This window comes from Meleagris gallopavo, chromosome 4 (genome assembly GCF_905368555.1).
Source record: "Meleagris gallopavo chromosome 4, MGAL_WU_HG_1.1, whole genome shotgun sequence".
Lineage (NCBI taxonomy): Eukaryota > Metazoa > Chordata > Aves > Galliformes > Phasianidae > Meleagris > Meleagris gallopavo.
Window position 1 is genome coordinate 65,422,070 of NC_139407.1, and position 16,526 is coordinate 65,438,595.

General features: G+C 49.4%; 2 protein-coding genes across 6 annotated transcripts; both read right to left on the minus strand.

Moving 5' to 3' along the window:
- Positions 1 to 3,076: 3,076 nt before the first annotated feature.
- Positions 3,077 to 5,899, minus strand: LOC104916556 (T-cell surface glycoprotein CD8 alpha chain-like). 5 transcript variants are annotated; one of them, XM_019611379.2, is made up of 5 exons: positions 5,816 to 5,899; positions 4,981 to 5,349; positions 4,280 to 4,375; positions 3,873 to 4,124; positions 3,083 to 3,379 (listed from the first exon to the last, which is right to left on the minus strand). In XM_019611379.2, the coding sequence occupies exons 1-5, from the start codon at positions 5,859 to 5,861 to the stop codon at positions 3,366 to 3,368; spliced, it is 777 nt and encodes a 258-aa protein (XP_019466924.2). In that variant the 5' UTR covers positions 5,862 to 5,899; the 3' UTR covers positions 3,083 to 3,365. The 5 variants fall into 5 exon arrangements, with proteins under 5 accessions (XP_085079815.1, XP_019466924.2, XP_085079817.1 ...); XM_085223689.1 differs by lacking the exon at positions 5,816 to 5,899 and having other exon boundaries at positions 3,077 to 3,379; positions 4,981 to 5,807; XM_085223691.1 differs by lacking the exon at positions 5,816 to 5,899 and having other exon boundaries at positions 3,873 to 3,989; positions 4,981 to 5,807.
- A 6,767-nt stretch (positions 5,900 to 12,666) lies between these two features.
- On the minus strand, positions 12,667 to 15,447 carry LOC146544542 (T-cell surface glycoprotein CD8 alpha chain-like). Its single transcript, XM_085223701.1, has 4 exons — positions 15,080 to 15,447; positions 14,462 to 14,551; positions 13,755 to 13,871; positions 12,667 to 12,895 (listed from the first exon to the last, which is right to left on the minus strand). Exons 1-4 carry the CDS (start codon positions 15,414 to 15,416, stop codon positions 12,879 to 12,881), a joined length of 561 nt encoding a protein of 186 aa, XP_085079827.1. The 5' UTR covers positions 15,417 to 15,447; the 3' UTR covers positions 12,667 to 12,878.
- Positions 15,448 to 16,526: the final 1,079 nt, after the last annotated feature.

The window sequence follows — 16,526 nt, forward strand, 5'->3', positions numbered from 1 at the left end:
CTGTCTGAACAGGCTCTGTTCCTGCTGCGTATCGCACTGCTGTCCCACCGCTCCCGCTTCCCTCTGCAGTCACCGAGCAGCCCAGAATTGCATCCTTCCCGCTTCCATACTCACAGATCCCCAGGCTGAGCAGGAGGAGCAGTGCAGGAGACCCGGCCATCGTCCTCGGGGCGGTGCAGTGGAGCGCGGGCGATGTTTCTCAGTGAACTTTGGAGGCAGCGTAATTTATAGGAGAGGATGTGATGTCATCAGGACCCTCTTCTGTGAAGAGGTTGCATTCAGAAAAGAATGATTTCTGCGGCACTTCATTTGTGGTCCAGAACTTGGGCTCGTTTGTCATTATAGTGTTGTTTTTAATGATGCCTCAGAGATTTTTCTTCAGTGTCTTCAGTTGAGTTTCAGACAGTGACAATGTTTGTGCTTGAAATCAAGTCAACCACCACAAACTGCTGTCTCTCAGCCATTTGGGGCACAATCATCATGTCCATTTTGCTTATAACAAAGAGAAGTCCTGTGCCTTTGACACAAACTACAGTTGTTTTTTATGCAGGAGATTTTATTTTAGTGTATGTTATTGTATTCTATTTTCAGATTGATCCATGTGCACTCCTCATCTCAGGGTCCATGCATTGCTGACATGTAGCTGACTGCTTCAGCTCAACTGTTGTCTTCAATTCTTCTTTATAATTTCTGTGTTGAAGCTGCGGTGTGCAGGGCAGGAGGTCTGTGATGTGGTAGCCATCACTACAGCCCCATGTCCCAGACTCATGCAGACCAATTCTTTTTTTAATTAAAATTCTTGTGTTTTTGTTCTACAACCACAGGGACTTCCGCCCTGCCAAAAAAAAAACACCCAAAAAGGGCCTCAACGCTGAGGGCCCTTGCTGCTGCCTGCAGGTGACCACTCACACATTGGTAAGTGCTGGGCTTCCTGCAGCTTTGCACACACAGTACTGACAGTTTCCCTGGGCTGGTGTTATTTGCGTCTTCTGTTGTTATTTCCTGGCTGTACAGTTATTTGTGATGTGTTGTTGTATTGCTCTTTTGCAAATATGTCCCTTAGTCATAGATGCCAGAAACCAGGCAATGTTGTCAGATGAAAGTGCTGTTTGATGAGAAATTGGGCCAAAATTGTCTAGTTATGCCTGGGCTCATTTCATTGGTCCTGAAAGCATTTGGGTGAGTGAGGAAAGCTGCTGTGAAGCCATCTAGAATCTGTTATCCTAGGCTTTTGTTGAGGTGTTAAGACTTGTGATGTCAGCAAAAATTACAATGTAATGAGAAAATTTGATTAATACATCCATTAAATAACATTACAAGAATCCAGGTCTCAAATTCTCATCTTGATGGGGGATTTCAAACGCCCAGATGTCTATTGAAAAAACAACACAGTGAGTTGCAAGCAATCCTGGAGACTCCTGCTGTGTTGAGGATAACTTTCTGGTCCAGGTATTGGACAAACTGACTGGTGATGTAATGTTTCTGGACCTGTTCCTCACCTGCTTGGAGGATCTCATTAAAGAGGTTAAGACTGGAGGCACTCTGGGCTGCAGTGACCATAGTCTGATGGAGTTTGTGATCTTGAGAATCTCGAGCACCCCAGTTTGTACAATCACTGAGTATGCAGACGGTATAGTATATCCAGGAGTTTGGCTATTGTAACTATTATATTGGAGAAGGAAAAGAAAGACACTCACCCTATCCTCAGCTTGTGAAATAGACTCCATTAGAACAGATCTCCAGAGAGATCCTTCCCTGCTGGCAGTCAGCTCTTAAGTGGGTCTAGGAGAGGTGGAGCCAAGCTCCACCCCTTCCTGCAGCACAGGTGAATTGCCTTCACCTGTTCTCCCATGGCTGACTCATTGCTCACCTCAGGTGATTAATCAGAGGTCCAGGCCGTGATTCAGCAGCACCATACACTGTTGTTCAAGGATTTACTGTCTGAGATTCCCTGGGAAGCTGTGCTTACAGACTAAGGAGTGTAGCAGAACTGGTAGCTTTCTAAGGATGCCTTTCTGAGAGCATAAGAGCAAACTGTGGGATAAGAGGAATTTGTGCAGGCAGTGGGAGCAGAGATGTGTGGTCTGGGAAGAATAAAGAAATGCTGTCTGGACATGCAGAGATGGGAAAGGAAAGCCAAGGTGCAGATGGATCTGTGTTTGGCAAGGGATGTGAAAAAGAAGGTGGTATTCTACAGGTACATTGATCAGAAGAGGTAGACTTCAGGGAGAGTACCCCCTGTGATAAATGAGAAGGGAAAAACTGGCGTGGAGAATGCTGTGGTACTCAGTGAGTTCTTTGCCTCTGTCTTCACGAGGTAGTTAGGCTTCTTGTGTCTCTCACATCTCTGTATCTTTAGCTGGAGACTGGGGGAGCAAAATACCTCCCACTGTAAGAAAAGAGCAAGTCTGAGAGTACCTGATGAGACTCAGTGAGTATCAGTCTATGGTTCATGAGGCCATGCACCTCATGTCATGAAGGAGATGTCTGAGGTGGTTGCCAAGATTCTCTCCATCATAGTTAAAAAGCCATGGCTGTCAGGTGAAGTTGCCGGTGACTGGAGAAAGGGAAACATCATTCCCATTTTTAAGAGTGGGGGAAGAGAAGACCTGGGGAACTACAGAGCAGTGAGCTTTTTCACCGTGCCTGGGAAGATCGTGGAGCAGATCCTCCTGGAAGGCACATGCAAAATGAGGAGGTGATCTGAAACAGCCAGCGTGTATTCACCAAGGGCAGATTGTGCCTGACCAATCTAGCGGCCTTTTATGATGGAGTGATGGCATTGGTGGACAAAGGAAGGGCAACTGATGTCATCTACCTGTGTTCACGCTTAACGAGGAGATTTCAAATAGAGAAATTGCTAGGAGAGAATTCCTACGCCCATGGACATTGGTCTGAAACAAAGTTATCTCAACATAGTTTGGAGTGTCCTTTCAATGGGTCCTTTTTTTCCTTTGAAACATTAGAGGAGTGGGATGTAGCATGTTGAGTCTCCCTGCCCTCGTGGAAATTGTCATTTAAAACAAACAACTTGCAGGAAGAGATAAAATTACAGTGGGGAAGATATCAGAAAATAGAAGGAGACTGGGACATCAGAGCTGAGTATTGAAAGGACTGGTTTATTGGTCATCTCATGGAAGGCTCAGCTGTCCAGCACAGCGGTGCCTTTTCCCCAGCGGCACGGAGCTGCCCGGCTTCTTAGGGTCAGCAGTGTCCCCGCGGTCTGGGTGTGTGCCAGCAGTGTGGGGCAGGAGCACAGGTCAGGGCGCAGGAGGTGTGCAGTGCTGGTGGGCAGCACAGGAGGAGCAGCCAAATGCCCGCGCTGCATCAGGGCAGCTGTGTGTGTTGCTGCTGGGATCCGTGAATTACAAAGTTGAGCCTGAAATTTAGCAGCAAATGCAGATGTTGTGTAACAATCTCTTCTGCAGCATTTGTGCTGCTTGCTACAGATATTAATGCAGCTAATGGATCTTCAATGGTAATCTTGATCAGCATGAAAGGGCCTAAATAAATGTTTGAGTAATGTTTTGAATGCTGGCAATTTCAACCACAAAATGATGATATTAGGATGGCGGGGTCAATGCAGTTTGTGATTTCTTGTCTGTTTGTAATTTCTGTAGATAATTGTAATGATGCCTGATTATAATTTGTTGTCAAGTGTAGAATGTGATAAATATTTCTGAATCTAAATCTAGCGATAAGGAAAATATGGAAAAGAATTTTAAAACAACTCCTTCAGCATTCCCTGTGTCCTGGATACGCAATGGCTGCATGAGGGCAAGAGGCAGAGAGCCCATTCCCCTGGAGGAGCGGGCTGTGCTCAGTGGTGTGAGGCTGCAGGAACCTGTGCAGGGTGTCAGGGTGCGACTTACTTTGGCAGTGCACGATGGTGATGGTTATGGCAGTGAGGAGCAGGAGGCCGGTGCCAGCCACTCGAACCCAGAGGAGAACATCACAGATGGAATTCAGTGTCTTCTCATTGCTTGTTCCTGCAGAAACAAAACAGAGAGAGGAAAGAGGAAAGGCAATGGTTATGACAGTGAGGAGCAGGAGGCAGGCGCAAGACAGGTTAACCCACATGGTCATTGTACAGTAGAATCTTGGTGTGTTGTCATTGCTTGTTCCTGCAGGAAGAATGGTGAGAGAAAAGAGGGAAGGCCTAGCTGCTGACATCTCCTTATATCCTGAAATGCCTGCAGTCAGCATAGATTTTAGTTTGGCCTCTTACAACCAATGCAGCACTGCTGACAGAGATCCTGCCTCCCCACTGCTGGGTTACCTGCATGCGGGCCTTGTTGCGAGTTGTCCTTCATGGTGTCCTGGCTGCTATGGTTGGCAGCAGTGGGTGTGGTGGGTGCTGCTTTTGTTGCTGTGACTGGAAGGAGAAATGGATGAATGCAGCACATTAAAATAAAGCCACTTTGTCCTACCTCTCCAAGAACAGGGGCAACACGGGCATTTATAGGTCCCATTTTGAAAAGTTATACACTGGAACAACACCCAACCATGGAAATTAAAGGCTTAGAGTTCCTAATTCATTAGCAGCACACTCAGTTGTCCCTGTTAGGAACAATGTTTTTGGTGATGTGGGAACATTTTCTTTTCTACTGTCCAACATCCACCTCACCTGTGAGGTTACTTTTGAGGTGCTGTGAACATACGGAGGGTATCAAGACATTGAGGATTAATGTGAGGTGAGCAAGGAGTTGGCGGCTGTGGACTTTGTAACTCTTGTGCCTCAAAATTGCTGATGGGATGGGGAGGTGTCTTGGGGCTGTGAGACATCCTGTGTGTTTGGGCAGGGCTGGTACTGCAAGCGGGGCTGGTGGGCAGGGAGCCTCTATGAGGAGGAGCAGTGCCTGTGTGATGAGAGAGCTGGGCAAAGAAGCAGGGCCATGGGGAGTGTGGGTGAAGCACCGTATTGAGAAGGCACGGGCAGGGTTGCTGGGTGTAAGCGAGGTGGGTGAAGCTGTTGCTGACCTGGGAAGAAGGCGGGTTGTCCAGAGCTGAAGTGCAGCCCTGGGTTGATGTAGTTGACGCAGAAATAGATCCCCTGGTCCTGTGCCCTGAAGGATTTCACCACCAGTCGATAGGAGTTTCGTCTCCATGATGCCTCAAAGTTTGTAGCTGTTTTCTCACCCTCCTGCATTGTGCTGGAATGAGAATGGGTAGCGGAGAGAATGAAGTGAAGGTTCCCATCCTTATCCAGGCGGATCCAGGATACTTTCCAGGAGGTTTTGTTTCTCCAGCAGTCCAACTCCAGCCGCTGTCCCTCCTGTGGCTGTATGATTCTCCTGTTGGGGAACCTGACCACGAATGCATCCCTCTGTCCCTGGGTGCCGGCACAGCCTGTGGGCAGAAGTCGTCCATGTCCCCTCAGGTGCTGCTCAGGAAGAGCTCCTGGGGCCTTTGGGCAAAGCTCTTCCTCGCCAGTGCGGTGCGTGGCAGGCAGGCAGCCGGGCTGTGAGGGTGAATGCGGAGGGAGGGCCTCGGCGTCCAGCATGCTTGGGTGCTGTGCTGGAGTCGCCGGGAAGTCAGCATTGAGGGCGCCGGGCTCTCGAGATGGATGCTGCCCTTCAGAGCAGCCCTTCAGCTGCCTGCTCGGGGCTGCTGCCATTTCCCAGCTTGTCTACCAGGGGATTCAACACTAACAACTGCTACATGCCCCCTCTCTTCCCTTTCCCATCCCCTCCAGCAACACCTGTCTGAACAGGCTCTGTTCCTGCTGCGTATCACGCTGCAATACCACCACTCCTGCTTCCCTGCTCAGTCACCGAGCAGCCCAGAATTCCATCCTTCCCTCTTCCATACTCACAGAGCCCCAGGCTGAGCAGGAGGAGCAGTGCAGGAGACCCGGCCATCGTCCTCGGGGCGGTGCAGCGGAGCGTGGGTGATGTTTCTCACTGAACTTTGGAGGCAGCGTAATTTATAGGAGAGGATGTGATGTCATCAGGACCCTCTTCTGTGAAGAGTCCGTGTTCAGCCTCTGAGGTGAAACAGAGTGAGGAAAGATCTTTGCGGCACTTCATTTGTGATCCAGAGCTTGGGCTCATTTACTATTATAGCAATGTTTTTAATGGTGCTTCCAGAATTTTGCAGCAATGTCTTCAGCTGAGATTCAGGCATTCAGTGGTCCTTTTGGAAGCCAGTTCTGTGGCCACCTACTGCTGTCTCCAAGGTCTTTTGGGCACTCGCATTATGACCGGAACTACTGGAAACCAGGCCATGTCCCCTTCAGTTCACATGGACTGCAAGTTGTATTTTGGGTTGGAGATTTTATTTGATTTTTTCAATTTTATTAAGAGTTTGATCCATCTGCCTTTGTTTTCTCTGAGTCCAGACAATGTGAACATGTAGCTGAGTTCCGTATGTTAGTTGTTCTCTGCAATTGTTCCTTGTAATTTCTGTGCAGAAGCCACTGTGCGCAAGGCAGGAGGTCTCTGGTGTGATTCCCATCAAGAAAATCTTATGCCCCAGTGTCATGCAGATTAGTTTTTTTCTTTTATTTTTTTTTACATCTTGTGACTTTCTTCTGCAACCACAAGGACTTCCGCCCTGCCAAATAACCCTTGTGTGCTTCTACATTCAGGGCCCTGCCAGGGCTGCTGCCGCTCGTTGACCACTCACACGTTGGTAGCGGTTTTGGACTTCCTGCAGCTTGGTACATGAATGACTGTTTCCCTATCCTGGCATTATTTGCTTCTTCTCTTGGTATTTCCTGGTTATCCTTTTTATTTGTTATTTTTTCTTCTTTTTTTCTCTGATGAGGAGTTTTTCTATGACTCCATGGGTGTGCAACAATCTGTCTTGCCTGGGCAGCATTGAGTGAGTCATGAGGAGCAGTGTTAGGCACCAGCACTGGTGACCGCAGTCGCTGTTGCCGCTGCAGAAATGCTCCTCTCGGAGCCTCACTGTGCTCACACCCACTGTTTGGTCTCCAGAAACATCCAAAAAACATCAGTGAATGTCAGTGGGTGCCATTTGTTCTGCACGGATGACTTCAGTGCTCATTTCTGTGTTGGAAGCTGTTTTGTCTGACTGCCCCTCTGCTGCTGTCTGTCACGTGGCAACAAAACGTGATGGAAAACTGGAGGGAAGGTTCTGCTTCTACAGCCATGCCACCAACATCTGCCTCTGAACACATGAGCCAGCTGAATAAAACGGTGAAAGCTGTTACTTTCAGAACAGTCCTTTCTAAACAGACTCTATCCTTAACATGTAAATAAGAAATCAATTTGATTTTCAGCGCTTTTATTAAAATGTTAAAAATATAAGCAAAGAGAATGATAAAACTGGTGGGCTATGTGGCCTTGTTTTTGTGTAACGAACGCAGTGATCTGGTTGGATGGCAGTGCCTGCAGTTCTCAGTGAGATCTCAGTGGGGTTTGTCAGAGAATTCTGATGAAATTTTACTCTTCCTGCACTGCATCCTTGACTGTAATTGTTCCCAAATGTGGGTAGTGCCAAAACCTGATGTCACGAATACGGTGTGGTTGTGAAGCTGATGATGCTTTTGTCCATCCTGCCCTCTGTTCTTACATTCCTGCATGAGACCGCAGAGCACCGCTGCTCACTGTTGGCAGTTGACAAGGCCGCGTTCAGCCAACGGCTCCAAATGCAAAGAGTTGTTTGCCATCCCCGGAGCCGGCCCTGTCCCGCGCCCTGCTCTCACTGCACACACTGAACAGCAGGGCTGTGCGGCTGTGAGCGATGGCTGCATGGCTGGGGCGCAGCCGCCGCCATGATGGCGCGGGGCAGGGGGCGGCCGTGGGAGGGCTGGGCAGGGGAGCGTGTGGCCTGCGGGGTGGGCATGCCTGTATGGCTCCTGTGCCAGCGTTGCTGTTGTTCTGGGAGCCAGAAAACGGGCACTGCTGAGTGATGGAAGTGCTGTTTTGTGAGAAAGTGAGCCGAAGCGATCTGGGAACTGGGCTCATTTCTTTGGGCCTCACAGCACTTTGGTGAGTGAGGGAAGCTGGAGTGAAGCCTGCTGAGCTCTGAGAGGCTTGTGGTGGTACGAGGCTGTGAGCCTGGTGACGCCTGCATGAGCTAGAGCAGAGCTTAACAAAACCAACAGAGAATCTGTTGGATCTATCAACTACCACTGCAAGCATCTATGTCTTGAAATCCCGTCAGGGAAATGTGAACAGTCCGTCTGCCATTGAGACATGTGAGGTGTGCTACTTGTGTGAGCTCCTCCTGGTGTCAGTTTATTCTCCTCAAGCTAAGCTGAATCCACGCTGCCTTTGCAATGGGATCCGGAGCTTTGAGGAGAGCCCAGTTTTACCACCTGCTGGAGGAAGGTGGGGCAGGAGGTGAAGCTATGGGCATGCCTTGTGGATGGCTGAATTCGTACCATGTTTTGTGAGGTGCTGCATTGAGCTGCTTCTGCCTTACACCTGCGTTGTGACTAAAGTAGTAAAATTTCTCTTTTTAGTGGTTTGGTGTGATTGGACAGGTCGGGGACCTGTAGATGAATGCTTTAGGTTGAATGTATCTTGGGACTGGATTCTCACCCTGCCATGGAGCACGGTAGCCTACCCACAGCACCTCGTGTTCAGAGATGTGTTAGGAGAATCTCTACAAGTGGAGAACAGAGTAAGCCATGAAGAGCACTTGCCTTTCTTAGAAGGGACATCTTACTTCCTTCCTCTGCCCTATGACAGTGTTATTTCACTATGAAATAATCCCAGATACCAAACAGGAACTGAGATGTTTGCCTCCTAAGTACAGAAGTGTTCCTGCGACTCACCAATGGAGTTTTTTCCACACGAGTCCACCTCTTCCTGTGATGTGTTCAGAACCTGGGTGCCATGTCACTGTTCAGAGGACTCCTTTTCCTCTTCAGGTTTTGATTTGTTGGATATTCTTTTGAGTCCCTCCTACACCAAAGAAACATCCCGCCCCTGCCTCTTCTGATGTGTTCTATTCTTAATGAATATATGTCTTTAAGGCAAGATGTAAGCATGTTGTCAGTGGAGAGAGAGAGCAGTAAGGGGCTGTCATGCATCCCTTCCAGCAGGGACATGCTTCATTGGCCAGAGAGGGACCCAGGCAAGTTTAGCTCTACTGGAGACATCTGTGTGTAATCAGATGAAGCCACTGTGCTCCTGAGCCTTCATCACATGTCTCCAAAGAAACAGATTACGTGGGGCAGGGATCTTCCTTTCCCGAGTCCTACGTTTCTTTATGCCGTAGCACAAAGCCGTTTCTCCTTTCAACGGTAGTAAGTAAGAACAGCTTAGACTGTGCCAGTGGCAATTACTCTATTGTGGAAAACTTGTGACAGTAGCAGGACCTGCAGGTGAAGATCTACTTCAAAACCTTCACCTGTGAAGGCAATATAGATCAGCAGCATGGATTAATTTTCTCTATGCCTACTGAGGGGATTTCTGTTGCACAAGCTTGGAGAGAATTTCTACCACGGACCCGAGTCAGACACTCTGCTCTTCCTATATGGTTTGGAGAGGAAGCTAATTGTAGAATTCTGTTTTTGTAACATTAGTGGGATAGCATGTTACGTTATGAGTCTCTCTGCCACCTATGTCAATAATGAATTCAACTAAACTACACAGTGAAAGAGGTGAAAGTTACATCTTGCTTGTAGGGAAGAATTTGGAATTGACAGAATGGGGCATCAGAGCTGAGGATTGATACGACTGGTTTATTGGTCATCTCATGGAAGGCTCAGCTGTCCAGCACAGCGGTGCCTTTTCCCCAGCGGCACGGAGCTGCCCGGCTTCTTAGGGTCAGCAGTGTCCCCGCGGTCTGGGTGTGTGCCAGCAGTGTGGGGCAGGAGCACAGGTCAGGGTGCGGGAGGTGTGCAGTGCTGGTGGGCAGCACAGGAGGAGCAGCCAAATGCCCGCGCTGCATCAGGGCAGCTGTGTGTGTTGCTGCTGGGATCCGTGCGGTGCTTGAGGAGGACGCCTGTGTGCCTTCTGCTGAGCAGCGACGCAGCACTGCTTGCTTATGCTGAGCTTCTGTTTCCCCACCAGTGCGGTGTGTGGTAGGCAGGCAGCCGGGCTGTGAGGATGAATGTGGAGGCACCGCCTCGGCATCCAGCACGCTTGGGTGCTGTGCTGGAGTCTGTGGGGAGTCAGAGTTGAGAGCGCCGGGCTCCCGAGATGGATGCTGCCCTTCAGAGCAGCCCTTCAGCTGCCTTCGCAGGGCTGCTGCCATTTCCCAGCTTCTTTGCCTGCTGATTCCCCACTAACAACTGCTACATGCCCCCTCTCTTCCCTTTCCCATCCCCTCCAGCAACACCTGTCTGAACAGGCTCTGTTCCTGCTGCGTATCGCACTGCAGTACCACTTCTCCAGCTTCCCTGCGCAGTTACTGAACAGCCCAGAATTCCATCCTTTCTGCTTCCATACTCACAGAGCCCCAGGCTGAGCAGGAGGTGCAGTGCAGGAGACCTGGCCATCGTCCTTGGGGCGGTGCAGCGGAGCGTGGGCGATGTTTCTCACTGAACTTTGGAGGCAGCGTAACTTATAGGAGAGGATGTGATGTCATCAGGACCCTCTTCTGTGAGGAGGTGGCATTCAGAAAAGAATGATTTCTGCAGCACTTCAGTTGTGATCCAAAACACAGGCTGGTTTATTGTTATAGCAAAGTTTGTAATGGTGCCTCAGGGATTTTGCTTCTGCATCTATATTTGAGATTCAGACATTGACAGTGTTCATGCTTAAAATCAAATCATCTGCCGCAAACTGCTGTCTCTCAGCCATTTGGAGCACTCTCATCATGTCCATTTTTACAGATAACAAGGAGAAGTCCTGAACCGTGGACATGGTTTGCAAGTTGTGTTTTGTGCAGGAGATTTTGTGATCTTTTATTCTATTCAATTTTCAGATTGATCCTTGTGCACTTCTCATCTCAGGGTCCATCCATTGCTAACACATATCAGTGTTTCAGCTCAACTGTTCTCCACATTTCTTCCTTAGACTTTCTGTGCAGAAGCCGCTGTGTGCAGGGCAGGAGGTCTGTGATGTGGTAGCCATCACTACAGCCCCATGTCTCTGACTCATGTAGACGTATTTTTTTTTTATTAAAATTCTTGTGTTTTTGTTCTACAACCACAGGGACTCCTCCCTGCCAAAAATGCCCCTCTTATATGCCTCAACGCTGAGGGCCCTTGCTGCTGCCTGCAGGTGACCACTCACACATTGGTGAGTGCTGGGCTTCCTGCAGCTTTGCACACGTACTGACAGTTTCCCTGGCTGGTGTTATTTGTGTCTTCTGTTGTTATTTCCTGGCTGTACAGTTATTTGTGATGTGTTGTTGTATTGCTCTGTTGCAAATGTGCCCCCTTTATCGTGGATGCCAGAATCCTGGCCCCGCTGTCAGATGAAAGTGCTGTTTGGTGAGAAATTGGGCCAAAATTGTCTGGTTATGCCTGGGCTCATTTCATTGGGCCTGAAAGCATTTGGGTGAGTAAGGAAAGCTGGTGTGGAGCCTTGTAGGGTGGGGTAACTTAGGTCAGCCAAGGGTAAATTGTGATGTTTCAGATCCACTTATCCAAAGTCATGGTGAGTCCTCAGCTGCCAAGCAGCGGCCATCAGCAGCACTGATAGTGCAACTGAGAGAGCTGGAAAAGAGGGATGAGCTTCCAGGTGTAGGGGTTCCTCCTGAGTTTAAAAACAGAGGCATCATGATTTATTGTCAGTTAGTCTGTGGTGAAATGAGTTTGTACTTAGTGAATACAGCAGTGTGCCCAGGGGGCCAAGACGACCAATGGCATCCTGGCTTGCATCAGGAACGGTGCTGCCAGCAGGAACAGGGAAGTGATTGTCCCCCTGTACTCAGCTCTGGTGAGGCCGCACCTCGAGTACTGTGTCCAGTTTGGGGCCCCTCGCTGCGAGAAAGACGTTGGGGCCCTGGAGCAGGTTCAAAGAAGGGCGACAAAGCTGGTGAGGGGTCTGGAGCACAGGCCTTGTGAGGAGCGGCTGAAGGAGCTGGGATTGTTCAGTGTGGAGAAGAGGAGGCTCAGAGGAGACCTTTCTGCTCTCTATAACTACCTGAAGGGAGGTTGTAGTGAGCTGGGGGCCGGCCTCTTCTCCTGTAACTGGTGATAGAATTAGAGGGAATGGCTTCAAGCTGCGCCGGGGAGATTTAGGCTGGACGTTAGGAAATACTACTTTTCTGAAAGAGTAGTCAGGCAGTGGAATGGGGCTGCCCAGGGAGGTGGTGGAGTCACCGACCCTGGAGGGTGTTCAAGGAACGTCTGGATTTTGTGTTGAGGGACATGGTGTAGTGAGTACTATTGGTGATAGGTGGATGGTTGGGCAGGATGATCTTGAAGGTCTTTTCCAACCTTGGTGATTCTGTGATTCTGTGAATTTACGTCAAACGATGAATCAATGAAATATGGCTGTGGAGAGCGTGGACAAAATCCTGGAGGGAGGACTGAGTCTGACACATTTTGTAATGGGCTCAGGTGGACACGAGTTTGAGATGAATGACCTCGGTGCTTGCTGAGGGGGTTTCAGTTGGAAAAACTGGGAGAGATTTCCCACCAGGGATCCCTGCACAGAAAGACAAATATACTGGAATATAGCTGGGAGTCGATTTCTTTTATTTTAAATATTCTTGGTGTTGGTTGTTGCATGTTCAGTCCCTCCGCCCCTGTGAAAACTGTGAATGAATCCAAAGAAGGCACTGAGAGCATTAAGAATTAGATGCGTTTAATCGGGAATAGTTCAGAAGTGAGAGGTTGGGTATGGGAACTGAGTTTTGGATGTGGTTGAGGCACAGGCTGAGAAGGAGCAGCCAAATGCCCGCGCTGCATCAGGGCAGCTGTGTGTGTTGCTGCTGGGATCCGTGCGGTGCTTGAGGAGGACGCCTGTGTGCCTTCTGCTGAGCAGCGACGCAGCACTGCTTGCTTACGCTGAGCTTGGTCCTGCAAGTGATCGGCTTGTGGTGAGCGCGTGTGACGCGTGGCTGTGTTTATTTCAGCACTGCTGATGCTTCCTGCTCTTAGCATGGGAACATCTGACCAATTTAGCAAGAAGAAATCCAAAGTATTCATGAATTTTTCTAAATTTACTCTTAAATCACAATCTTGCATTTTGAAGTTGGAGTTTGAAAACAGTGAAGTAAAATGGCCAGCTCTGCTGTTAGGCAGAGTCTGTTAAAGGCACTGTGTTGACTGTAAGCTGACTTAGAGCCCTTCAGGATCGACCTGCCTTTATGATACTCCTCCCCATTTTGCTTGTCTGTCACTACTGTTGTGGTATGCTTTCATTGAATTACAATGTTGAGCCAGAATTTTAGCAGCAAATGCAGATGTTGTGTAACAGTCCTTCCTTCAGCATTAGTGCTGCATGCTGCAGAAATTAATGCAGCTAATGGATCTTCACTGGTAATCCTGATCAGTGTGAAAAGGCCAAAATAAATGGTTGAGTAATGTTTTGGATTCAGGCAATTTCAACCCCAGTATGATGATATCAGGATGGCACAGGCAATGCAGTTTGTAATTTCTTGTCTGTTTATAATTTCTGTTAAGAAATCCAGTAATGCCTGTTCATAATACCTTGTCTGTCAATGTAGAACATGATAAATATTTCTGAAGCTTAATGTGTAGATGAGAAAAATATGGAAAATGATTTTGAGGTAGGTCCTTCAGCATTTCCTGCATTCTGGATACGCAGTGGCTGCGTGAGGGCAATAGGCAGAGAGCCCATTCCCCTGGAGGAGCGGGCTGTGCTCAGTGGTGTGAGGCTGCAGGAACCTGTGCAGGGTGTCAGGGTGCGACTTACTTTGGCAGTGCGTGATGGTGATGGTTATGGCAGTGAGGAGCAGGAGGCAGGCGCAAGACAGGTTAACCCACATGGTCATTGTACAGTAGAATCTTGGTGTGTTGTCACTGCTTGTTCCTGCAGGATGAAAGGAGAGACAGGAGAGAAGGAAGGCCCAGCTGCTGACATCTCCCTGCATCCTGAAATGCCTGCAGTCAGCACAGACTTTAATTTGGCCTCTTATGACTAAAGCAGCACTGCTGGCAGAGCCCCTGCCTCCACACTGCTGGTTTATCTGGATCTGGACCTTCTGCTGTTGTTGTGAGTGGATAGAAAAATGGATGAATACAGTGAGATACAAGAAAAGAGCCTTCTCCCACTCCTGCCAGGCCATAGATGAACCCGTGGCCAGCACTGCGGGTGGTCTCCGTAGGGCCCATTTTGACCTGTGATGCTCTGACACTGTGAAGTGAGGTCTGCTTGCATTGCTGAGCTGCCCAGCCATGAAACCTGAGGGCTGTGTGCTCAGAGTTTCTTTCCAGCATCCTCAGAAATTCTGAGCTCTTTAGGTGGTTTCATGCCCACATTGGCAGCTCTCTGGGAAAGATTACAAGTTTCTCTTCTTCTGAGATATCAAAATGCCTGCAGTCAGCACAGCCTTGAATTCATGCTGTTCCAAGCAATTCAGCCCTGCTGGCAGAGCTCCTGCTTCCCCACAGCTGGGTTACCTGCATCTGAGTCCGGTTGTGAGTTGTCCTTCATGGTGACCTGGCTGCTCTGGGTGGTGGCTGTGGATGTGGTGGGTGCTGCTGTTGTGACTGGAAAGAAGAACTAAGTGAATCCAATGAAGTACAACAGAAGAGCTTCCTCCTGGAAGGAAGGACGCAGCCAGCAGAGGAAGAACTTTTTAAGGGTCTGCTTTGAGCAGTGATGGTCTCACATGCTGCCCAGCCCTGTAAACAGAGGGATTTGGGCTCCTCATTTCTTATCAGCCCCTCTATATGTGCGAGCTCTTTGTTATCTCTGTTATAAAAGATGTTGTTAGAGTCACGGGCATTACTGAGTTTCTTTTTGAGGTGCTCTAAGCATATGGAGGCCATTGGTACTTAGAGGGCTAATGGGATGGGGAGGTGCTGCTGGGCTGTGAGACCACCTGTGTGCTTGGCAGGACTGGTACTGCAAGTGGAGCTGGTGGGTAGGGAGCCTCTAAGAGGAGGAGTAGTGGCTGTGTGATGAGACGGCTTGGGAAAGAATCAGGGATGTGGGGAGTGTGGGCGCTGGGCCAGATTGAGAAGGCATGGGCAGGGGTGGTGGGTGTAAGCGAGGTGGGTGAAGCTGTTGCTGACCTGGGAAGAAGGCGGGTTGTCCAGAGCTGAAGTGCAGCATAGGTTCGATGTTGGTGATGCAGAAATAGATCCCCTGGTCCTGTGCCCTGAAGGACTTCACCACCAGCCGATAGGAGTTGCCTTGTTTTGACCCCTCAAATTGTGAAGATGTTTTCGCATACCCTGGGTAGGTGGTCCGGGAAAACATGGAAATGTAGACGATGAAGTGAAGTTTCCCATCCTTGTCCTGTCGGACCCAGGAAACACCGCTGTAACTGTTGTAAGATGTGCACTCCAGCTCCAACCGCTGTCCCTCCTGGGGGTGCTTCATAGTCCTGTTGAAGAACCTGGCCTCCATCGTGTTCTCCTGTCCCTGAGCACCGGTGCAGCCTGTGGGCAGGAGTTGTCCATGTCCCCTCAGGTGCTGCTCAGGAAGAGCTCCTGGGGCCTTTGGGCAGGGCTCTTCCCCACCAGTGCGGTGCGTGGTAGGCAGGCGGCCGGCCTGTGGGGGTGAATGTGGAGGGAGAGTCTCAGCGTCTAGCACACTTGGGTGCTCTGCTGGAGTCCGTGGGGAGTCAGAGTTGAGAGCGCCGGGCTCTCGAGTTGGATGCTGCCCTTCAGAGCAGCCCTTCAGCTGCCTCTCGGGGCTGCTGCCATTTCCCAGCTTCTTTGCCTGCTGATTCAACACTAACAACTGCTACATGCCCCCTCTCTTCCCTTTCCCATCCCCTCCAGCAACACCTGTCTAAACAGGCTCTGTTCCTGCTGTGTATCACGCTGCAGTACCACCACTCCCGCTTCCCTGCTCAGTCACTGAGCTGCCCTGAATTGCATCCTTCCCGCTTCCATACTCACAGAGCCCCAGGCTGAGCAGGAGGAGCAGTGCAGGAGACCCGGCCATCGTCCTTGGGGCGGTGCAGCGGAGTGTGGGCGATGTTTCTCAGTGAACTTTGGAGGCAGCGTAATTTATAGGAGAGGATGTGATGTCATCAGGACCCTCTACTGTGAAGAAATCGCATTCAGAAAAGAATGATTTCTGCAGCACTTCAGTTGTGACCCAGAACATGGGCTGGTTCATCATTACAGGGTTGTTTTTAATGATGCCTCAGCAATTTTGTTTCTGCATCTTCAGTTGAGATTCAGACCTTAACAATGTTTATGCTTGAAATCAAATCAGCTGCCACTACTGCTGTCTCTCAGCCATTTGGGGCACAATCATCATGTCCATATTTGCAGATAACAAAGAGAAGTCCCATGCCATGCACATGGTTTGCAAGTTGTGCTTTGTGCAGAAGATTTTGTGATGTTTTATTCTATTCTGTTTTCATATTGTTCCATGTGCACTTCTCATCTCAGGGTCCATCCATTGCTGACATCTAGCTGAGTGCTTCAGCTCAGCTGTTCTCTTCAAATCATCTTTATTCTTGCTGTGTGCAGGGCAAGAGGTCTGTGATGTGGTAGCCATCAC